The sequence below is a fragment of the Heteronotia binoei genome, chromosome 3 (genome assembly GCF_032191835.1).
Source record: "Heteronotia binoei isolate CCM8104 ecotype False Entrance Well chromosome 3, APGP_CSIRO_Hbin_v1, whole genome shotgun sequence".
NCBI lineage: Eukaryota > Metazoa > Chordata > Lepidosauria > Squamata > Gekkonidae > Heteronotia > Heteronotia binoei.
Genome location: NC_083225.1, coordinates 55,588,977 through 55,612,805, shown reverse-complemented (window position 1 = coordinate 55,612,805; position 23,829 = coordinate 55,588,977). Strand labels below are relative to the sequence as shown.

General features: G+C 42.8%; 1 protein-coding gene across 1 annotated transcript in view; it reads right to left on the bottom strand.

Annotated features, from left to right (window-relative positions):
• Window positions 1-22,610, bottom strand: part of VWA3B (von Willebrand factor A domain containing 3B) — a 91,670-nt gene extending 69,060 nt beyond the window's left edge. Inside the window, exons 1-8 of the mRNA XM_060235245.1 lie at window positions 22,574-22,610; window positions 10,668-10,721; window positions 9,746-9,973; window positions 8,180-8,274; window positions 6,881-7,131; window positions 3,588-3,747; window positions 2,363-2,532; window positions 1,517-1,641 (exon numbers count right to left, since the gene is read on the bottom strand). Of these exons, the coding sequence (XP_060091228.1) occupies window positions 1,517-1,641; window positions 2,363-2,532; window positions 3,588-3,747; window positions 6,881-7,131; window positions 8,180-8,274; window positions 9,746-9,973; window positions 10,668-10,721; window positions 22,574-22,610 (1,120 nt within the window). The remainder of the gene's footprint in view (window positions 1-1,516; window positions 1,642-2,362; window positions 2,533-3,587; window positions 3,748-6,880; window positions 7,132-8,179; window positions 8,275-9,745; window positions 9,974-10,667; window positions 10,722-22,573) is intronic.
• Between the last annotated feature and the right edge of the window lie 1,219 nt (window positions 22,611-23,829).

Genomic DNA, 23,829 nt, shown 5'->3' with positions numbered 1-23,829 from the left:
TGGAGGGGTTGGCAATTCTGCTTAACTTATTCATTTTGATTCAGGATCTGCACTGCATTTACAGAGCATTTGGACACGCAAGTGCTGAAGCTGACATGCTTTCGGGATTTGCTCTTAGCCCACAGTCCACTGAAATCCCCAAGACCCAAGAAGCAACACCTTCTCAAATATTCATCATGCAAGGAGTTCAAGCTGCAAGGCCCACAGGGGGGAGTTTAAGGATTGTTCCAACATTATGGCACTCTGTTTTGCGAAAGGGGAAACTGTCCATAGCACTTAATGCTGGTCTCAGAGCTTTTGTACCCAGAAGTCAAACCCTAACCCTCACCTCTAGACAAGAGCTGTCTTTGACACAAGACACAAACACAGGTAAAGAGACAAGAAAGTTGTATGTTCCTTCTGGAAAGCCCAACATGACTGCTTCATGTACCTTTCTGATAAGGCCAGACTTCAAAGAACCTTTCCACTTCATTTTGGTAGGACAGGTTGTGGCAAACAGTTGGCCATCTTCAGGGCCAGCCCTAGACTGTCTGGCACCCTAGGCAAGGCTTACTTCTGGTGCCCCCCTCTGCACAGATAATGTCACTGAGTTATATGGGGGACACCCAATTCGGAGGGCCCAGAATGCCAGCACCCTAGGCAGTTGCCTAGTTTGCCTAGTGGCAGGGCCAGCCCTGGCCATTTAAAATCATTTTAGATTTGTTTTATCCTTTTGTTTTAAAATGTGCTATTGTTTGTCCTGAATGTGAAAGATTAATACAATGGCAGCTCATTGCCAGAACTGTTTCAATATACCTCCTGAGTCACACATTTTCACAATTATTAACAAAATAATTTCAACATTTTCTTCTTCTATTCATAATATGCAGAGGGGCATAATATTAAAGAGGGACATGCAACTTTCCTTAAGTCAAAAACTAGCTGGACCTTTGCTAGCTCTACATTGCTGTCAGATGCAATTAAGGCATACCAGTCTCAGTAATTATGACACTACCTGTTGCTCCTCTTCTAGATCAAGGCTCCATTTACAGGTGGCTAGCTAGCTAGAGGCATCCCTCCAGAATGAGAACAAATAAATCTCCATCCCAAAATCTTATTGAACACATATGTATATTTAACAAAGTTACTTTTCCCTATGGGGCCAAATTATCCACATCCATAGACTGTTCATGGAGGTCGATCCAATGGTAAATTTCCACTAATAGGAGGGGCATAATTTTCACTGGTTTCCTTGCTCCCACAAGAGCTGTTTGCCCCTCATGCTGTTCTGTAGGCTCCCCCAACAGCAGCATCTGAGGGACCCAATTCAGACTGCAATGGCAGGGGAAAGAAAGAAATTACTGCTAGATTGACAGCAATCCCTTTTGTCAGTAGAAACGTTCATTGGATCCAGCCTGTATCTTGTAGCTGATGATTCTGCTATTGATTGGTACAGCCAGCCAATACTGGGGGTGAAGGTTGTTGGTTCTGGGGTTTGTTAGTTTGATTTTTGGTTTTTGTTGTTGTTTGGTCTTACCTAAAGGAAGCTTCCCTTTCAGTTTTCTCAAGTTCTGGGTAGGCAAGTTTGTCTCATCCTCAGTCCAGTCTTCTGATATTTCTGTCATATCTACACAATCAGTTCTTTCAGCAAATGCATGAAACCTGAAACATGAAAATTTTTATACATGTATCTGGTTATTTCAGTTGATGATCTGACACAAGCACCATTAATATGTTATATTCTTTAACCATATTCCACGCCTTTCTCTGCAACTCATTTTTTTGTTGTTGTTTCAGCATATTCTTAACATACAGATGCCAAAACTAAATTGTCTGGACAAATCAAGATGTAGCAGCCATGATCCTCTGATGGTGTCTACAGACCACAATGCGTTCTCCTGCACTGCAAATCACCTTCATAGTAACTTGTCATTACTAACTAAATTGTCATTGCCTTCCCCTGCAGAATCTTGGGAAGTCTAGTTCACTAAGGTATAAGAACTCTGCATTGGGAGACTGTCTAGCCTAACCCTGAACTACAGTTCCATCACTGGGTAGAAGAAACAAGCCACTAATCTGTGTAATCAAATTGCAAAACCTGGACTAAAACTCACAAATAGCCAAACACAGCATTGTGGCATAATAATTATTCCAGAAGCTATCATTTATCTGTTAGTTTTTGGTTTTAACTCTACCATTTTATGTCCTATATACACCCACCACCTCAAAAGAAGACTGCCTGATCGTTTCCTGCTGCAAACAGTTTATTATTTGGGCAGACAGACGGAAAAAGAGATACAGATCATTTGCAAGGATTTATACATCAGCTCACAAAACAGATTTACAGAACTGAGAAACATTAAATATTACATTTACCTCATACCTGCCACTGGTCTGATGACTCAGTTCTTTTAAGAAAGTAATTGTTTCTTCTTCCCTGGCATTAAAAGACACAGTATGGATTGGACATGGCCTTCTTGAGCTCTTCTGTAGGAACAAGTGCTTCATGCATTCAGGCAAATCACCCACAACAAAATAGTACACAGCTTCTATCTGTGACAGACAAGTAAAAAAATCCTTAGACGCTACTATTCATATGTTAAAACTAAGCCAAAGTTTCTAAAGTGGCATTTTTGGTCTCAGACTGCAGACACAAAAACTCAAATCAGTTTCAACACAGAGGCTACATTTGGTTAAAAATTCTATCCAGTTTCACCATAAGTGTAAATTTGTGTGGTGAATCTCAGTTTGTCATTTGAGTATCTAATATGAAGCCATATCCAAGTAGAATATAATAGGTTAAATAGCACAAGGTTCCTCATGTTAATACTACTCAGCCTTCATGAATTGATCTCATCCCCTTTCTTTTGGTGTAGTAGAGGAAAATAGAGCAGGTTTGATGTGGCTCAGGGAAGAGACAAACAAGGTGAGTGAACCGAAAGATTGCCATATATAGACTAAAAATTGCTACCTTCAAATACCTTTCAACCAGAATAAATTCTGGCCATGTGCACTGTAAACCAACATTATAATTGATCAGATACAATTTGTAGCTAGAGTCACTTCCCAAATTCTTTTCATCCAAATTTCTCCTGAGATTTTAGCATTCCAAATTACTTTTGTCCTTTTTTTTCCTAAACAGAACTGAGGCATCTGGAATATTATATTTTTCTATTTTAAAAAAATTCTACAGAAGAGGCACGTTTTATTATCAGCAGCCATTAAAATTTTCCCTTGCATGTTTCTTGAATACATCATCGTACATAGCAAAAAGCTCCTTTCTAGAATAACATTAATATGAGCAGTCTGAAGAGGTATACTTGATGTTATCAGGCATAATATTTTCAACATTTCTTAATGTCATAGAAACACTCCCTCCTCCAATGCTTCGTGGGAAGTCAAATGCAAAGCTTCAGCTTTCTGAGTGTGGTATTGCTATGTACATATGATATTGGTAGGTACCCGTCTGCATATCTACTTGAAAGGAATTCCTTCTAAATAACCCACTGGTATTTTATTTAGCCCCTTCATAATTCATCACCATAAAACTTGCAATCCAATTCTCATGGGGTATTCATAGACTTGACTGGAATTATGCAGAAGATTACCGTATCATCACACACTGCCTCCAAGACAGCTTCAATGGGGCCTGAGTGGCAAACAGCTGGCAGGTGGTCCAATGTATAGAGCCACTTGACAGCAGCCTTAACAGAAGACTCAGTCACAGGAACAGCTTTCTCTTGCCACTTCAGAAGATCTTCAGTGGCCCTGAAACAGACAGGAACTAAAATATTCAGGCGAAATGCTAAACTGGTTTGCAATGCAGCACTTGCGAACCAATAGGAGGAAACAATGCATGATTTGCCACCTACTAGGTTTTACCTGGGAATTCCTCAGATTGAGGGGAGGCCTTGTACAGTGTCTAGACAGACATTTGATCTGGGTACCAAATGCCCAGAAAAATCTCTGCAGCCTTTCTCAGACAAACCACTTTGATCACATTCAGTGACATAGCCCTGCTCCTTCACCCTTCCTAGCAGCTGTCTGTGAGAAAAGGAGAGGGCTTTAGCACTCACTGAAGATCAAAGAGCTCTGTGCCAAAGACTTGAGAGCTGTCACAACAGGATGGCCCACAGATGTCTTGGATGGTCATAGAGAATGTAACTGGGTGGAAGGCCAAGGCCTTAACCATCATCACTGTACCTACAAAAATAACTAAACCTGTGCAATTAACTCCTCATCCCTCTTTTGCTCTTACTCAGTTCATGGCTAGGAAATATTCCTCAAGGGGCTAGATTTGGTGCAGGGGGCTTATAATAATCCCTACCATGAGCCAAAATGAATGTTTCTATGAATATTCCATGTCGCTGAACAGAACCAGTGCCACCATGCTACTGCCATTGGCACAAACAGTACATTAGATCAATCTCTTTCATTCAAAAATTGGGGTTCAGGCTGTCTGCAAAGACTGCTGCACAGAACCGGTGCATTGAATGTACTACTGCCATGCAGCAGAGATGGGGCATGAACTTCCTGCATGTTAAGCATAAAGATCTTAGCTTCCTATCTCAGTGGACATAATAACTTTCTCAGCTCTTAATTTTCCTCAGAATTCAGCCTTGTTTTTTCAATGTACTGGTTCTGTGCAGCAGTCCCTGCAGAGAGCCTGCACCCCAATTTTTGAATGAGAGAGATTCTCTAGTTTGATCTAGTGTACTGTTTGTGCCAATAGCAGTAGCATGGTGGCACTGGTTCTGCTCGGGGACATGGCATTGCCTGTGGGGGAGAGGCCCCTGCAGCTGCTCTGTTCTGCAGATTTGAGGGCTCTCCTTCAAACCCTTTGCTCCCCAGAATCAGTTTTCCCACTGTTATTACAGTGGGAAAACTGGCTGATTGCTTTTCCTCCCGCATTGGGAGAAATGGGCCTTTTTGGGTGCCCCTAGAATGGGAACCCCTGGTCCAATCTTTTTGAGACTTGGGGGTTATGTAGGGGAGAGGCCCTTGCAGCTGCCCTGCAAATTTGGGGCCTCTGCCTCAACCCCCCTGCCCCCCAGTTGCACTTCATTATACCCTATTTTGCCATTGACTTCAATGGCCCATAGGGAATAATGGAGAGATAGGGGCACCCTATTTGGGTGCCCACAGAATTGGACCCCTTAGTCCATTAATTTTGAAACTTGGGGGTTCTATAGGAGAAAGTCTCCTAAAGCTTCCCTGAAAATTTGGAACCTCTACCTCAAACCCTGTGCCCCCCAGCTGCACTTCATTATACTCTATTTTGCCATTGATTTCAATGGCCCATAGGGTATAATAGGGCCGTATATTTGGGAATAGCCATATATCTCCTGAATCAGATTCAGCTCTTGAATCTTCTATTAGGAGATATACGGCCTCTCGTATTTTGTAGCCCCAAATACCCCCAAATCCGAATTTTTCTAATTTTTTTTTTTTTTTTTTGCACAGCCCTAGGTCCCATCTGGGGATTGGTAACCCTATGACATCAACAACTAGGGAGCAGGCCCTCAATCCCATGTTCATGGTGCTATTTAACCCTTTTGTCCTGAATTAATTTTCAGGCCCATTGAAATCAGTGAGTGCAGGCTTATTAGGCCACCTTGTGCATGTTCAAGTAAATGGCCCGTTTGACCTAGTACTGTCAGTTCTCTCTGGCATTGGGTATCAACCCAGCTCCAGGGTCAAAGACAGTCTTGCTGCTGGAGAAACTGTGATTCTTATCCAGGGTAACATGCAATCAAAAATATGCAACTTTGATTTGCATACAGAATGGTTATTTGCAGAATGTATTTATAGCCTTCTGGAGAGAACCACACTATATATATGTAAGTGCTGTCAAGCTGCAACTCATTTATGACAATCTCAGCAAGGGATTTTCAAGGCAAGTGAGAAGCAGAGTTGCTTTGCCATTGCCTTCCTCTGCCGAGCTTTCCAAGGTGGTCTCCCATCCAAATGCTGACCCAGCTAAGCTTCCAAGAACTGATGAAAGGATGCTGCCTTCCTTCCAAGTCCTCTATACCCTAAAATTTTCTCCCTTAACTCAAAGAAAAAGTATTTATATTATGCAGGGCCAGGTTTTCTAAGCAAACAGTGGGTTTTTGATGTTTCTGCTGCCTAAGGCAGAGAAAGAACAAGGGAAGATTCTTTTCAGCTCTTATTCTAAGTCTCCAGCCTATTCCATAACCATTTTGAACTTTGGTTACATTAGCAGAGAAGGCTTGGAGCCATGTCATGCCTCAGTGGTAGAATACTTCCTTTCATACACAAGGTCCTGGGTTCAATCCTCACCATCTCCAGTTAAAAGGATCAAATAGTAGGGGATGTGAAAGACCTCCACAAGACCCTAGATTGCTGCTGCCTGTCAGAGTAGATTATGCTGGCCCTTTTAGACCAATGGTCTGTTTCAGTACAAGGCGCCTGTATTAAAAATCTTGGTCATCTTGCATCCTATTTGGTTTTTAGAAATCTGTATTAGAATTCTTGGTCATCTCCCATCCTATTTGATTTTTAAAAAGCTAATGAGAAGGACCTATTTAACTGGCCAGTATGGAACACAGACTTCTGAAAATTAAAATGCCAAATGAAACTTTGGAGAAAATAATATATCACTTGCAAGCAAATCTTTGCCACTTAAAAAAGACTGGCAGCATTTTCTGAAGATCCTAATTAGCAGGCTATTATCCCACCAAACGTAATAAGCATTGCCATTACAGCTTCGCTTCTGAAACAATACAATTATTGTCACTTAATCTTTTGATACCCTTCGAATATAACTTTGGAAACTGAATTAGTTGGCCATACCCTTTTTTCAGATTATTTAATTTTTAGAAATCGAGAAAATCACATTAACAAATCATAGGAAATTAACTGCTCTCCTCTTACTTACCGAATTAGATTAAATTTGGCTATTTGGGCAATCTGCTGTGTGAGGACCATACAAAGGGCCTCACAACACAGGTTAAATTCAGCTCGAGAAGAAACACCAAAATCCAGAACCACAACAATGGACTGTTCCTGGATCACTCCAAATATTTGCCGGCTTTCAGTAGTTAACCATTCCATTCTCTGCTTGTACAGTTCAATAGCTACAGTAAGACTATCCATGAAATGAATGAGGATGTCCTTTTTTGCTGTTAGCTATAGGTAAATAAAAATAGAGAGACAATATAAATTCCAAAATGGTGAGCTGAACACTGAGGTAAGAGATGTAGCAGCTGACTACTTCTTGGTTTCTTCATAGCATTTGAAGATGGAGGCACAGTCTCCACATTAAGACATGCCATAGCTCCCACTGGGTTGGTCTATACCCTTAAATGTTAATGTAGATCATTTGTACACAGTGGAGGGGCAACTGGAGCCAATATTATACAGGAAGTGCTAAAAAGTATCAAAATAGCATTCATGCATTATCTCTGCAAAAGTCTGGTGCTATGATTCACAAATATCTACTATTGCTCCCACTACACAATCACCAGAAATGACCAAGGAATGCCCTTGTGAAAATGGCAAGAGGAAACCAGTTTCTGGACCATGATTTCATTCCCATAGCTTTTAATGGATTAGTTGAGAGAGGGGAAAACTGTTTAAAAACAGTCTGAGTCAGTAACTCTTTGCTGGATTATTTAAGTGCCAAATAAAAACAGAACACTTTCATATGACATCTCAGCTATTTGAATTACCAACTCCAACCCCAACCCCTTCCCGCAAATTTTTCCTGTTACTTCCTTTGACAATTTAGGAGGTGGATATTCTAAGTCAACTGTCAACATGGCAGTCAGAAGCACTTAAGCCACAGTCCCAATTTACAGAATATGTACAGCCATTTACACATTATAGAAACAGACTATGCACTGAAAAAATACAGTAATATGTAAATTTTCTATCTTGAAGCACTAAAAATTTATATTTATCCTTTTACAATGTATCACACATATGACTGTATAACAATTACAATAGTCACATTCCAAGGTTCATACAGGCAACATCTACTTAAGACCTCGTGCTCTACTCCTTTGTAAATTTCAATGACAATATCCAAAGTATCCAAAGCCTGTTTGTATTATTTACACCTTATAGGCAGATAGCAGGCACTTAATTCTAGCCAATTCATTCTGTCAACATGACATGTTTTTTAGAAAGTGAGAAATTTTATTACTCCACCCAACTATGAATCCATCACACTTACATTATATCGTTTTCCATCTTCTGCTTTTGTGTATTGAGGATACAGCCTGTTTGAATATCGAGAAGCCACAAGTTTCCCCAAGATGGACACATAGTCTAGAATATAAACAGAGGTAATTACTTGTACTGTTTCCATTACCCTGCATTCTTTTTGCAGTCTAGTCATCTGCATCTGTACTCAGAAATGTCCCATTGATATAAAGACTGCAACCCAATGCATGTTTATCTTGAGGGTAGATGCCGCTGAAACCTATAGGGTTACTTCTGATTAAACCTGCAGAGGACAAGGCAAGAGAAGAGGGCTTGCTTTTGAGGTGATGGATTGTTCTTGTCGAGCATAACTACGTTTTGATATAAATCAGAAACAAAAGCTTCTGCAAGTCTTTGATAACATCTCAGTGATCATATACTTATAAAAAGGGAGAAAATGTCTATAACTGGATCCTAGGCTAGTTTATGCAACTGCTGTAGAATGAGCCATCTCTGGACATAGTTCAGCCCCAGCTCTGTTTGTCAGAACATTCAGAAACCCAAACTGAATCCCAACAAGGAGAGTACTGTATAATCAGGAATGATTTTTCTTACAATACAAATATTACGCTTCTGATTCAAATGGGTTAGATATATAAGTGAGCATATCTAAATCATAGGAACAATTGTCAGATTCCCCAGCATCTCAACCCCTCAGATGTATTGGATGGGGTATTATGAGGTCATATCAAATAGTATGAACAACATTATTTCCACACAGTATTAGTAACTTAAACATAGCCATAACCATGTGGCCCTGAAGAGAAATGCTGTTAATCACATCAAAAATAATTAAAAATTGAAATGTTGTTAATCACATCAAATAAAATTAACTATGTGCTGAACACAAAATATAGTTAGGTGGCTAGCACCCAACCATTGCCTCTTATCATCCATTTGCATGTGCAGTGTTTACCAAATGTAGGCATTCATACAGAAATAAGTGATCATGAGTAGATTAGCTGAAGGTACTAGGATCTGAACCTGCCACCTTCAGAATAAAACCAAAAACTTGAGACTCTGGGCCGGAGCCTGAAATCTGACAGCCCTAATTATAAGGAAATGGGATCCGAAGAAAAGAGACATGCATGTTTGCAAATAGCCACTCACTTCTTAAGAATGGTCTTCAGGCAGCCAAGTAGAGAATTTTTGATAAACTGGAAAAAAAAGGTTGACTGTTTTTCTTTTCCCAACATCAGTGAACCACTCATAGTCAACCTATTTGTGTGAGTGGCCTGGTGTGCCAAGAAGCTTTCTTTCTGGGCTAGTAACTTCTAAACACTTCTTATACAAGACTGTGCAATCAGAAGTCAAGATGCTGTCAAAAGAGCTGAGAGGACTCAACCACCATTTAGTGCTGAACTCCAGAACTAGAGGTGCATGTTGTTTCTGTCTGTTGCTTTCTTCTCAGATATCCTAGAGACACCATGCTGGAGGCAGCATAATACATAATTGGTGGGGGTGGGGTGCAGAAGGGAGATGAAGAACATCCCAAAGCCAGCTTCTACAAGCCTCAATTATTTGGTGCATGTCATACCTTCCCTGTGCTGAAATCCAATTTGGGATAAAATCTGAGAAAATGACAACTTATTCCTCTTGAGTCCATGAAGCTGAAGCCATTTAGTGGAAGAGATGAGAGGTCGCACATCCACATCCCAATGAATACTATTATCCCTCCATACTTTTTCTCCAGAGTTGTTCTTGTAGGCAACAAGTGATTCATATTGCTCAGGTGAGCTTTTATGTTTCCCATCAAAATTTACCTCTGTAAAGGGAAAAGATTGTAATCTAAATTGAAACCCCTTTCTTTACCAAACAATTGGTATCTCCCCCACATCTTTTCTCTAATATTTTGTTGTTCTTATGAGGTTCTATTGAAACAGGTTCTCACAAACAAGTTGTTCTCATGTCTACTGTTACGATTTTTCTCTTCCTCCTTCTCTGTGTTAACTTACAAAAAGTGAGTGGGAAACTTTTCAGCCAATGTAGAATGGAGATGGGTTTGAAATTAGGCTGAGATCTATACTTCAGTTATAGTGTGCCTTCTTCATTGAGATTAACAGAATTAATATATAATGAAAAAAGTATACCATGGGCCATAAATAATGGAAGAAAAAGAACTGACTAAAATTTTCAAAGACATAAAACTTAGAAGCTGACCCCCTTTATAAAAAGTGTTCTCATGAAAAAGGCCACTTTGAAGGGTGGACTCTATGGCATTGCACCATGCTGAGGCCATTTTCTCCAGGGGAGCTAATCTCTACCAGCTGGAGATCAGTTGTAAAGCCCCACCTGGAGGCCCCACCTGGAGACTGGCAACCCTAAACCATTATACCAAACTAGTTCACTGTAGACAGGAAATAAATAGCATCAAAATGTAAGATTATCCAGTTCCACAAGTATTTACTAAATCACCATGACTATCAAATACTCATGTTCACTCCAGGCAATCTGTTTACCCACTTTACCAGTCATTCTAACCACACTGATTTCTTGTTTCTTTTTATGTTCCTCTTAAAATATGAAGAATAGAAGATTATTCTATTATGCTTATACCTTCCAAAGCTGTATTCAGAGCCAGTCCCAACATTTTAGGCACTGGAAAACAAAAATCAGGTCCAACCATGTTATTAAGCATAGATGTTGATCTATAAAGGCACTGTGATCTTGATCTGCCTCCCCCCAGAAGCCACTTTTATTAATGTCAGTGAGAATACTCACGAGTCACATTTCCCTTTAAGTAGCACAAATACCTAAATAAAGATAGAGTAGAAAAATTAACACAGTTAATAGAAACTTTTCATTGCATATGCACTGATAAACATTCATTAAATCTTCATTGTGTTTGAGCAATTATATAGTTCTGCATCCTAAACTGATGGGCAGACGATTCAGGCTAGACAAAGTATAGCTTTCAGGCAATACCCAAACTAGGAGGTGGCATCAGTGAAGGCCTCTATGCCCTGTCTGTTGGCTGCTATGTGAAACAGGATCCTGAACTAGATGAACTGCTAGTCTGATCTGGCATAGATCCAGGGCATTTTTGGAAGAAAAAGCCCAGCAGTAACGCATTTGCACATTAGGACACACTCCCCGACATCACCATTGCTTCTCACAGGGCTTTTTAGTAGGAAAAGTCTAGCTGGAACTCATTTGCATATTAGGACACACACCCTGGCACAAAGCCAGCTGGAACTGCGTTCCTGTGTGTTCCTGCTTTAAAAAAACCCCCTACATAGATCTTATATTCTTCTGTCACATGATACTGTGATGGCCACTAATGCAGAGGCTTTAAAAAGCACTGAGACAAAACCACAGAGAACAGGTCCATCAATGGCTGTCGAGAGAGAGAGAATGTCCATGTTCTAAGACAGTGGTCCCCAACCTTTTTAGCCCCAGGGACCTTTTTGGCCTGCTGACCACGGCCCCAGGGCTGGCAGGGTGGGGACACCCAATTCGGCCTCTCCCCCACGGCGTTTCTTCCTCCCTCCTTTGCCCCCCGTGGGGACTTGCTGCCTCCTCCCATTTTTCTCCCATTTCCTTCTCCCTCCTTTACCCCCCCATGCACAGCCTCGCCACCTCCTCCTCCCATTTTCCTCCCCTGTTTCCTTCTTCGCAGCCGCTGTCTGTGCAACCTCTCCACCTCCATTTTCTTCCTTCCTCCATCCACACAGCCTCCCTGCCTACCCCCCCTCCGTTTTCCTCCTTTGCCGTCGCCGTCGTCCCCATAACCTCACTGCCCCCCCTTCCATTTTCTTCCTTCCAAGTTTGTTGCCACCGTTGTCAACACTGCCTCATCGCCTCCCCCCCTCTGTTTTCCTCCTTTGCCGCTGCCATCAGCGCAGCCTTGCTTCCTCCTCCCATTTTCACCATTTAAAGGTCAGGGAAGGAGCCTTCCCTTCTCCGGCCTTAAAATGGTGAAATCGGGGGGAAGAGGAGGTGCCGTGGGGAAGGGTGGTGAGGCTGCGTGGACCATCTCAAACAGACACGGTCCGGTATCGGTCCCCGGCCCAGGGGTTGGGGACCCCTGTTCTAAGGCAATGTAGAGCAACACCAGGAAAAGAATTTAGCCTCTTTGTTGGCTTTCTGTCCACTGTGGGCAATAGGTCACTGAAATTGACAATCCTTGAAGGTCAGTATAAGAAATATTCTTTGACATGGATACAAACTATCCAGTCGGGTGCTTCTGTCCCTGATAGTCCATATTAAGACAGCTGCAGCTCTTTGCAAATAATCATTTTTGTCTATCCAAAGATCTGATTATCCAGCAATGCAGTCCTAAGCACAGTTAGATTCTCCTAAATGCATTGAAGTCAATAGACGAGTACAGATCAGTTTAGGATTGTCACTGTGCTGTGGCAGCAAAGCCAATCAAATTTACAATGGCTATTGAGAAGCACTAATGGGCAACAGACCCACCAGGTTTCTCCCATCTTCTAAAATATTTGGTAGGCACCAGGAAAGGAGTTGGAAGACTCTGTGACACCCACTGGTAACATCTTGGGGAATGGGGACCCCTGCCCTATAGGCTACACAGTCATCATACTATAATAAACCTGATGCAGCAAAATCAAACAATTCATCGCTTTTTTGGCATACAATTAACCCACTATTGAAAGTTTTCCCCTCAGGAGCTTCAAATCATATTACTGCTGCAGAGTGGGTGGAACACTTTCAGAGGATATATGCCTCTGAAGAGCCCTCTTGCCCCACCCTACGAGCGAAGTTGCTAACAGAGGACATTCCGTCCTGGGATCCTGTCACCTGCGAGGAGGTGAACTCCCTTTTAGGGAGGGTGAGAAGCGGGAAAGCCCCTGGGGGGGATTACATTAGGTCTGACCTGCTTAAAGAGCATCGGGATTGGTGGGCTCCAACGTTGGCTTCCCTTTTCTCATATATCGATGAGACAGCAAACATGCCAGCCGATTGGGGCTGGGCGATTATTGTGCCCATTTACAAAAGAGAGGGTCATGAACTCCCCTCGAACTATAGGCCAATTAGTTTGCTAAGTGCTATTAGCAAACTGTATGCCTTACATCTGAGGGACAAACTTACGGCCTGGATGGATTCTCAAGGCATTATTGCCGATGTTCAGGCTGCCGTCTGCCCTGGAAGATCCCACCTTGACCAGACTTTGGTGCTGCAATTTCTGGTTGATAAATATTTGGCCACAAAGGGCTCCAGACTCTTTGCAGCCTTTGTCGACTTTAAGGCTGCCTTTGATCTGATACCCAGATCCAGGCTATGGGACAAGCTTGCAGCTTCGTCTATTGACAGACGGCTGTTGTTGCTAATGGTTAGCCTTTATAGTAACTCGGGCATCAGGATAAGATGCTCATCTCAAGGCCATCTAACCCAACCAATTTTAGTGAACAAGGGTGTCAGACAGGGTTGTGTGCTCGCCCCCTTGCTTTTCAATTTCTACATAAATTCACTTCTAACCTCCTTTAATGATTTGGCTTTACATCCTCCCAAGCTCGCCGATCGGCATATTCCAGTTCTAGCGTATGCTGACAATGTGCTTATACTATCCAGGACGCAGATTGGTATGCGAAGGGCCCTTCGCCATCTAACCCAGACCAGTCTGTAGGAAAAGTTGGAAATTAATCTAGATAAAACCAAGGTTTTAGTTTTCACCAAACGTTTCAAGGCTCATTGCTGGTTTCTAAATGGCAAACCCATTGAGCAAGTAAAAATTATTAAATACCTGGGGGTGATTTTTCATTATCAGGGAAAGCGTTTGGCACATAAGAACTATGTTGCACAATCTGCGCAAAGAACAGCTGATGCCATCTACCGTTTTTACATCTCCAAAGGGGCCAAATTCTTGCCTGCAGCACTAAGGCTGCATACTGCAAAGACCAGGGTCCAGTTGCTCTATGGCGCTGAAATTGCCCCTTATTCAACCACCAAGCCGTTGGAGATAGTACAAACTAAACTCTTGCGCAAGCTTCTGTCTGTTCCCAGTTGTGTGCCAAACACTGCCATCAGGTTGGAATCTGGCGTCCCAAGCATCGAGACGTCTATGTGGTTAAACACCCTTTGTTACTTTTTGAGGGTTCTCTCAAAGCCAGGTGGCCTTCCCCATCTGATTTTTTTCGACTCTTTTGTGGGAACTTGGGAGAAAAGGTGTCTAGATCATTTTAGACTCTGTGATCTCTCCCCTGAGTCCCTAGCAATGATGGAACTGAGGGATGCGAAAGAACTTTTGCGCCTGAGGTTGGTTGAGCTGGAACTGAGATCTGCTAGAGCTAGTCTTTCTGCGCACATTTTCTTAGGGAAGCAAGCCGAAGTACTGTCCCCAGCCAGGTATCTTTTCAACATCACTATCCCAAAATATCGGATAGCTTTCTCAAAAGCACGACTCAACGCACTTTTCTCTTCGGTGCTTTTGGGACGTTACGCTGGGTACCCATATCTGGAAAGATTGTGCCCCTGTAATTGCAATGAGGTCGAAACAACTCTCCACATCGTTTTGCGGTGCCCTAATTACAATGACTTGAGGGCAAGATTAATCTCTCCAATTCTCGGGTCCTTGGCGGGCAGGCCGGAGGATGAGCAGATTGCCTTCCTCCTGTCTGACACTCATTCTGATGTTTCATCTAAGATTGCCCGTTTCTGTTATGTTGCTCAGTTGGAAAGGAGGGAAATTGAGAATGTAAATCTTGGTTATGAGTTTTAACAATATGTGCAATAGTTGGCGTGAGGAATTTTGTGTAAGAGGTGATGGGTTTGTTTTTATGATTTTGTTTTTGTTTGTATTAAGCTGGTCGGATGACCGTGAATAAAGTACTACTACTACTACCCACCCTTACACTCTCTTTTTACCACAATATAAAATATATGAGTATCCTAATCTTTTCCCTGCTGAGAACAAAACAAGAGTTGCTTGATGATCCATGGAAACACACTATGAGAAATGGTTATGAAGTCATGTTCCTCCTGCACCGATATTTCACTTCAAAGTGTAGCCTCAGTGACTCGTATCCATAGATTTTCTCTTATGCAGTAAAAATAACTGGGGTGGTGATTTTCAGCAAAAATATAACGCAACAGGAAATAGTTAAAAAGCCATCACCCTGGTCATCCCCTTCAAATTGCAGTTCCATTGGTAGCATTATATTAAAAACCAAAGCTAAAAAGAAAATTCACAGCAATACATATATATTTCTACCCTATTCTTAAGCTGGTACTTTAGTCATTGTCTTCATTGATCATTGCTAACACCAACAAGAAAAAAACATATTTAAGTTTCAGGGAGTGTCAAGCAAGAACAGTGAAGACTGACACCTGCGCAGTGTGATCATACCAGCATTGCATTAGAGATTTCTTTTTGGTGGAGCTTGATTGTTGAGGAACATGCCTTTAACATAACATGAAGATCTTTTGGCAGGCAAAACCACTGGAATCAAGGAATGTGTTTGCAAACAAACTTCATTTATGGTTAGAGCAGAGATGGGAAACCTTTTTTCGGCCAAGGGCCATTTGGATATTTATAACGTCATTTGTGGGCCATACAAAATTATCAGCTTTAAAAAACAGTGCTCTGTCAAGGGAGAATGATTTAGGCTGGCAAAATTAATGCAAATAATTGTTTTTCTATTTGAAGACATGTCGGGAGAGCCTAATTTGGCACACACACACACACTCAACCCACCGCCCTAGGCAAATGCCTAGGTCCAGCGCTTTTTTGGGTAGAAAAAGCCCAACAGAAACTCATTAGCATATTAGACCACATCCCCTAATATTAGCATATAAGGTCACATTAGCATATTAGGCCACACCATCTGGGATAATCAAGTGCAAATTGAACTGGTGATAGTTGGGTAATAAAGGAAAATAAAGAAAGGGGAGAAGAAAGGGGAATAAAGGGAAATAAAGAAATGGGGGGGAAGAAAAGGAAAGAAAGAAATGAGGAGGAAACTTACCTGAACTGTGACAGTGACTTTTCCAGGCCCCTCAGTGATCCTGACCAGCCAGCCAGCCAGGCCCCAGGGAGGCCACTGCACGGCTGGACCCCATGATCACTGCCAGTCAGTCGGCCCCCAGAGAGGCCACTGCACATTGTAGCTGCGCCTCACAGTCCTCATCAGCCAGCCAGGCCCCAGGGAGGCCACCATGTGGCTTGGCTCGGCCCAGCAATCCCTGAGGGCCAGACAGTTGGTCTCGAGGGCCGTTTACGGCCCTCGGGATGGACGTTCTCCACCCCTGGATTAGAGGCTCCCAACCCAAGTCTCTTAGAGTTTAACCACCAAAGAAATTGATAGAAAAGCAGAGATTCCAAATAGGCAACCTGCAATTCTAAGTCCATAGTTCAGAAGAGGACAGTCTTCTGAAATGACATTCTCAGTCTGTGTGAGAGAAAGAGAGACTGCAGAACACAGTTCCAAACAGATCATGTCTAAATGGCACATATGATCTTTTCACTCAACTAGAGTTTTCCATTACTCTGCAATTAAATCAACCTCCAATTGAGACGATCCTATTTGTAGGGCCAATTCAGATGTTTCAGTACCTCCCAATTTAAAAAAAAAAAACACATAAAGTTTGCAGGGGCCTGGTCCAGATTGGGATCACAGCATGAGAGGGAGAGAGTTTAGTCTTCCTCCTTGCATTGTTGGTCCGCTGATATGCAATGGCCCTCATAGGCAGCCACCATTTGCCCTTTGGAGAAGCTTACAGGTACACAGGTCAGTACATGCAAGTTTCTCCCATGGGGCAAATCACAGCTCTCACAACCATTTCAGGCTGGAAGCAGTGCAGAGAGAAAGGCTTAAACTTCATGTCATAGTCCTGAAATCCTGATCCAGATCAGAGCTCCATGCATTGGAAAGTGGTTCTTCTCCCTTGGAGACGTTCATCACTAAGGCCCATGCTACAAAGAGAGGTGGGTGCAATTCACTGTTAACAAAAGTTTTTGCGTGCATTGCAACACAATGTTAATTGAAAGTGTTTCATATACACTCAGAGCTGCCTCTCTTTAAGCATCCAATGTTTGCTGACTCGCCAAAGGCTCACAGTCATTGCACTTTTGTCAATTGATGATGTTTAGATTAGTATGATGAAATTAATCCCTTAATCCAGCTCTATGTACCACAATAGTTACTTGGGCAACTTCAAGCAAATGAAAGAGAATGAGAAGGCTGCTGACACGACAACTAATAAGCTCTTCAAAATGTTTTTTGTGTGTATATTTGAGTCTTGTGCAAACGTGCACAATTTGGATGTCTACAACAGCAACCAATACATTGCACATGCTGTTGACTCCTAGGAAATAAAAGCTTCTCTCTTACTGTAAATCACTGTGATTCATTGAACAGAATGATGGATTGGGATTCCAGTTCAAATCCTACCTGTATACATTGACTTCATATTTCAAAATCCCTACACAAAAGTCACAGCCATATGAGAATGTACATTAAGCACTTTGTACATTTTAAACTACTAAAAACATTTTTTTTAATTGTAACTGTGATGAGCCTATATCAAACAGTTCTATCTTACTTCTAACTAAATGGCTTTGGCCAGTCCTCTCAGCCTTGATTCTCCATTTGTCAAATGGACATCATCAGACCTATGACAGCAACAAAATGGATGAATTAGGATAGGGTACTTCGCACATGAAAGGGTGCTAAGGTTTCAAGTGTTTATGCAAAGAGGTAAAAATCTATCAGAAGGTGCCAAAAGACAACTCCAGTATTATATGAAGACACTGAAAAACTTCTTTGTGGCAAACTAAATTCGCCTATGGATGGAGAAATAGATGGATGGATGGGTGCTTTTAGACATTCATCAAATGCAGTAGTACTGTGCGGTGTATGTAAATGCCATGTTATTTTGACAGCTGCTCAGAGGCTTAACTCCAGAATTTTTTCCCCTTCAGAATGTAAATTCCACACCAGCTGTACAATATCTTTTCATGAACTGCTCAGGCAATTTTATAGTAAAAGATGAGGGACACGATGTTTATTTTTTAAAAACCATTACAAATCAGAAATGCTCTAAGAAAAACTCCACACAAATTACTGGAAGGCCAAGCTGGTTAGAAAAATAATAATGTAAGGTTTCTCTTTATATCCAACATTTTAAAACATGCTCGTGAAAAGTTCAGAAAGAGGTAATGAAGCCAGCCTTTTTCTTTCATCTGGGTATACACATAAGCATGTCATTCAAGCCTTTTGCTTGCCATGATGTCTGCAGTTGTAACACATACAGCCATCTGTGCTGGGAACCATATCCCATCTTATAAATGCATGGACTTCTCCGGAAGCCTAGGAGCTTAAGGGTTCGAGGTGACAAACTGGCAAGAGTCCAGCCCAAACACTGAGAAACTTGGGAGGTTGCCTACATACAGCTTTTTGCATTTCACTGGTGGGGGGTGGGAATGGTTACAGTTCATTTTCACATGCAGAGAGTATTTTAATTTGCTACAAGACAACTATCCACTATAAACACGTTGTCTTCTATAATCAATCATAGGGCTGAAACAGATCTAAAATTTGCCCAGTCTAACTCTGTACCCTAAGGCTAGGTCCTCTGCGCATTCATATATGTTGACAATATAAATCAACAGCACTTAGGCTTCCCAATCCCCAGGTCCCAGCGGGGGATCCCCTGGTTTTACAGGCTTCCCCCCTCCCCCAGCCAGCTGGCCGGCGGGGGAAGCCCCTCCCCCACAGCCATTATGCACCTCCATGAACAATTCCCATAGGGAATGATGGGGAATTGATCTGCGGGTATCGGGGGCTCTGGGGGGGCTTTTTTTGAGGTAGAGGTGCCAAATTTCCCATATAGCATCTAGTGCCTCTCCCCAAAATACCCTCCAAGTTTCAAAAGGATTGGACCAGGGGGTCCAATTCTACGAGCCCCAAAAGAAGGTGCCCCTATCTTTCATTATTTTCTATGGAAGGAAAGCATTTAAAAAGGTGTGCTGTCCCTTTAAATGTGATGGCCAGAACTCCCTTGGAGTTCGATTCTGCTTATCACACCCTTGCTCCTGGCTCCGCCCCCAATGTCTCCTGACTCCACCCCCAAAGTCTCCTGGCTCCACCCCCAAAGTCCCCAGATATTTCTTGAATTGGACTTGGCAACCCTAACAGCACTTCACACTTTACTCCAAGAGTACAGGACCAGACCTGGATTACTTCCTACAACTGTATGGTGTAGTGGTTAAAAGTGTCAAGTTAGTATCTGGAAGTCTCAGGTTCAAATATGAAGTTGTGCCATGAAAGCTCGCTTGGGCCAAACACACTCTCTCCACAGTCTCCCTCGCAGAGTTGTTGTGTGGATAAAATACAGGAGAGGAGACTGATGTAAGTCAGTTTGGATCTCCATTGGGGAGAACGGTACGGTACAAAGAAATAAAACAAAATAAGGAAATAAATTTCTACCCACGCCAACAACTTGCCTATTTGCAGGGCTTTTTTGTAGAAAAAGCCCAGCAGGAACTCATTTGCCTATTAGGCCCCACCGCCTGACACCAAGCCAGTTGGAACTGCATTCCTGCTCAGAAAAAGTCCTGCCTATTAAGAAAAGCCAGCCTGAGGTGATGGCCTTTAGTAGCCATGACTCCCATCTGAGACAGATGTGGGTGAGCTGTAGGAAATGCCAGCACGGTAAATATTTGCTTTGTAATTTACATACTAACTTTCTGCTATTGCAGACTATCCTCCCAAACTCAACTACAGACAGTATAATTATACTGACCTTGTCCTAGCGTTGCCAATCTCAAAGTGGGGGCAGGGGATCCCTCAGTTTGGAGGCCCTCCCCCTGCTTCAGGGTCTCCAGAAAGCAGGGGGGAATGTCTGCTTGGCATTCCATTATTCCCTATGGAGACTGATTCCCATAGGGTATAATGGAGAATTGATCTGTGGGTATCTGGGGCTTGGGGGGATGGGGGGGCTGTTTTTTGAGGTAGAGAAACCACATTTTCAACATAGCATCTGGTGCCTCTCCTCAAAAACCTAGTTCCAAAAAGACTGGACCAGGGGGTCCGATTCTATGAGCCCCAAAAGAAGGTTTCCAATCACGATTTCCAATAGAGGAAAGGCATTTAAAAGGTGTTTGGTCCCTTTAAACGTGATGGCCAGAACTCCCTTCGGAATTCAATTATGCTTGTTGCAATTTTGCTTCTGGCTCCACCCCCAATGTCCCCTGGCTCCACCCCCAAATTCCCCAGATATTTCTTGAATATGACCTGGCAGCCCTAGCTGAGGGGGAGGGGTGCAACAGTGGGAGGAATTCAGAAGTTCCAGCCCTGCTGGTGGTCCTCCTGATGGCACCTGGGGTTTGGCAACTGAGTGACACAGATTGTTGGACTGGATGGACCACTAGCCTGATCCAACATGGCTTCTCTTATGTTAACTGCTTCCACAACCTGTGGCGTTTTATTTATATATCACCTTTCCTCTCAATGAGGGGCCCAAAGCAGCTTAGATCATTCTCTCCTCCTCCACTTTATTCTCCTAACAACCCTGTGGTTAGGCTGAGAAGTATGTGACTGGTTCAAGGTCACCCAACAAGTTTCCATGCCAGAGTGGGGATTTGAACCTGGGTCTCTTAGATCCTAGTCCAGCTCTCCACCTACACCACACTGACTCTCACTAGCTGTTTAGGATGAAAACAGTGTACTGCCTTCCATAAGAACAACCAAACTTACATTAAAACAGCTTGAAATATTTTTTTAAAGTTTAGGCAAAGAAGCCATACACAATGAATGTTACGCTCACTTTAAGTTAACATGTCCTCAGAGACCATGGCTTGGTAACAGAGCATCTGCTATGCTTGAAGGTTTTTCAAGTGTGGAAAACTGATGGGTCACTCTAGAATATTCCCAGTGAGCCTACTAGTTCCTGTACCAGAATCTGGCCTTTACAGGTAGCAGAAAGAAAAGTGGGCCATGGGAGTTTCCTTCTATATGCCTTTTGGAAGGCTGTCTTCGAAACAGGATATTGTAACCACTGTACACATATTTATCAAGCCTAGAGGTAGAAGCATTAAACCCAAGTTCTGGAAGGACTCCTGGACATTTAAAGGTTGCAATCCCACCCTCAGTTACCTGGAATTAAGCCCTATTTAATTCAGACAGATTGATGGCTGAGTAAATAATGAAACTGAGTAAATAATACTCACAGGATCAGCTATAAGAACTGCACAAAAGCCATAATTTGCACTGAATAGAACGCGCCTTACATCCCTGCAGGGCACAACCTAAAAAAGAGCTGTACTTTGCACAGCTCTTAAAGGTACAGGTATTTTTTTCAGGCAGCACTGGGTTGGAGAGAACAGGGGGTGCTTTCACGTAATTGCTCTCACTCGCACCTGTTTGTGGTCCTTCGTTCCTCCCAAAACAAAGCAATTTCAAAACTGTATAACATAAATTAAATCGAATACTCATCAACAAGCGTCTTACTTATGTTAGTTGTTTGCATCCAACAGCTCAACAGGCTGCTGGTGCCCCTTGGCAAAGGTATCTCCGGAAGGGGGTGGGGGTGAACGCAGCTCCGGACAAAGCTTTAATTGCAGAAAAAGCAAGGACGGTGAAACTCACCGGCTAGAGCACGTATGGAACGCCCCCCTGCAAGCCAATATTGGGCTTCTAGCACTCCCGAGCGCCCCCTGCAGGCGCCCCCCTCCTCACCTCACCTGATTCGGGCGTTGCTTCCATCCCATTGTGACAAACAAGCACATGGAAATTCCAGTCCGCCGCCCTCCCCATTGCTTCGGCTTGGCTTTTGTTGACGCTGGAAACAGATCGGTTGCTAAGCCTGGGCCAGTGAGGGCAGCGCTGTCCCTGACCCGCCCTCAACAGAGGTGGAGCTCCTGAACTCGGACGAAGGGAAGTCACCCGAGAGGCGAAAGTGCCGCCCTGTTATTAAAGGCTCGGAGTCAAGGCCGTTTGCTCGTGGCTATGAGCACGAGTCCTGTGCTGTGGGGCTTTGGCTGGGGCGTAATTATAACAAGGCTTGAAAGAATATCCGAAGCATAGTCGAGGGCATGGGCAAGTAGGGTTGCCAACCTCCAGGTGGGGCCTAGAGAACTCTCGAAAATACAGATCTCCAGATGACAGCGATCAGTTCCCCTGGAGACTGCTTTAGATGGTGGACTCTATGGCATTATACCACACTAAGGTTCCTCACTTCCCCAATCCCTGCTCTCCCCAGGCTCCATTCCCCCAAATCTCCAGGAATTCCCCAACCCATAGTTGGCAACCCTACAGGCAGAATGCATTTCTCTCCTGACCTATTCTGTAGCTGCTCCTACAGCTCTAGGAGAAAGAAAAAGTTTAGTGAGACACTCTGAGCAAGCAGCTAGCAAACTGGATCTTTTTGTGAGATGAGCACATTTCTCTGTATGAGAACTTACCTGGCCTCTCTGGACTCCTGTGTTTGTGCATATCCATGTTTCCAGAAAGTATGAACCTATCTGGTTACAGATCCATGTGGACAGTCATTTCACTGGGCAGGGCAGGGTAGGGGAGCAGATGAGCCTAGTCCATTACTATATATGTTGAAAGGTCATTTCAGAAACATAAAACATTTTGCTTTGCTAACTTATACAGTGTTGTATCAGGCCCAGAGAAAGGATGCTTGGCCTCCAAGTAGTGTTCCTTGAGAGACAAATTAATGACATAGTTACAAGCTGCTGTGACTCCGAAGTGCTCACCACAGAGAAGGTTGCCTGCCCAGTTACTCTGGTTTCATCTCCTTACATTAAGCTGTTAATTAAATGATCCCAATGCAGAATTACTTGCCCCAGAGGATAGAATCATAGTGTTGGAAGGGACCAAAGATTGCCCTTTGTGTCTCTGCATAAGTCACTCCTCTAGGCTTGGCTGAAGTCATACCCTCATTGCTGTAGGCTTCTCTAAGGTGGAAAATGCTGTTGCAGACAACTTATGGTGACCCCATAGAGTTCTCAAGGCAAGAGAAGGTCAGAGGTAGTTTGCCATTGCCTACCTCTGTGTGGCAACTTCCTTGGCATGGACTCCCAAATACCGTACTAACCAGGGCAACCCTGCTTAGCTTCTGAGATCTGATGAAATTGGGCCAGCCTGGGTATCAGTATTCATTGTCACTGCATACTTTTCCAGGGTCAAAGAGAACTGTTTCCAGTTTTAATTGTAAAATCTAATTTTTCATCTACCAGAAATCTAAGATGCACTGCAGCAGAACTAAAAATTTACTTTCTTCTGGCCTACAAATTGTATAGATTTTTAATTAGGTCTGTAGTCTTAATAAATCTAATAGGAATAGTGTAAAGAATGTATCATTGGAGCAAATCAGTTTCTGGTAAGGCAAAAGTAAAATTTTAAGAATGGTAGCCTTATATTTCAATAGATGGATATTGAATCCAGGTGTTGCCATAATTAAAGCTAATTTGGATAATATTACCTAGTGGTTGGATGACATGCATTCCCAAAGACAGAGTCCCATCAAGGTATTGACAAACTACAAGTTCCAGTGTGGGAGGCTTAAAAATCAGCAACAAATAAGGGGTGTTACTCAAACTGGATCCAGAGAAGGCGAAACAGGTTCCAGAAAGGAATAACACAATACTTTTGTGGCCTCTGTATAACAGAATGGATCTCAGTAGGAGTACCCCACAATAAAATTATTTAG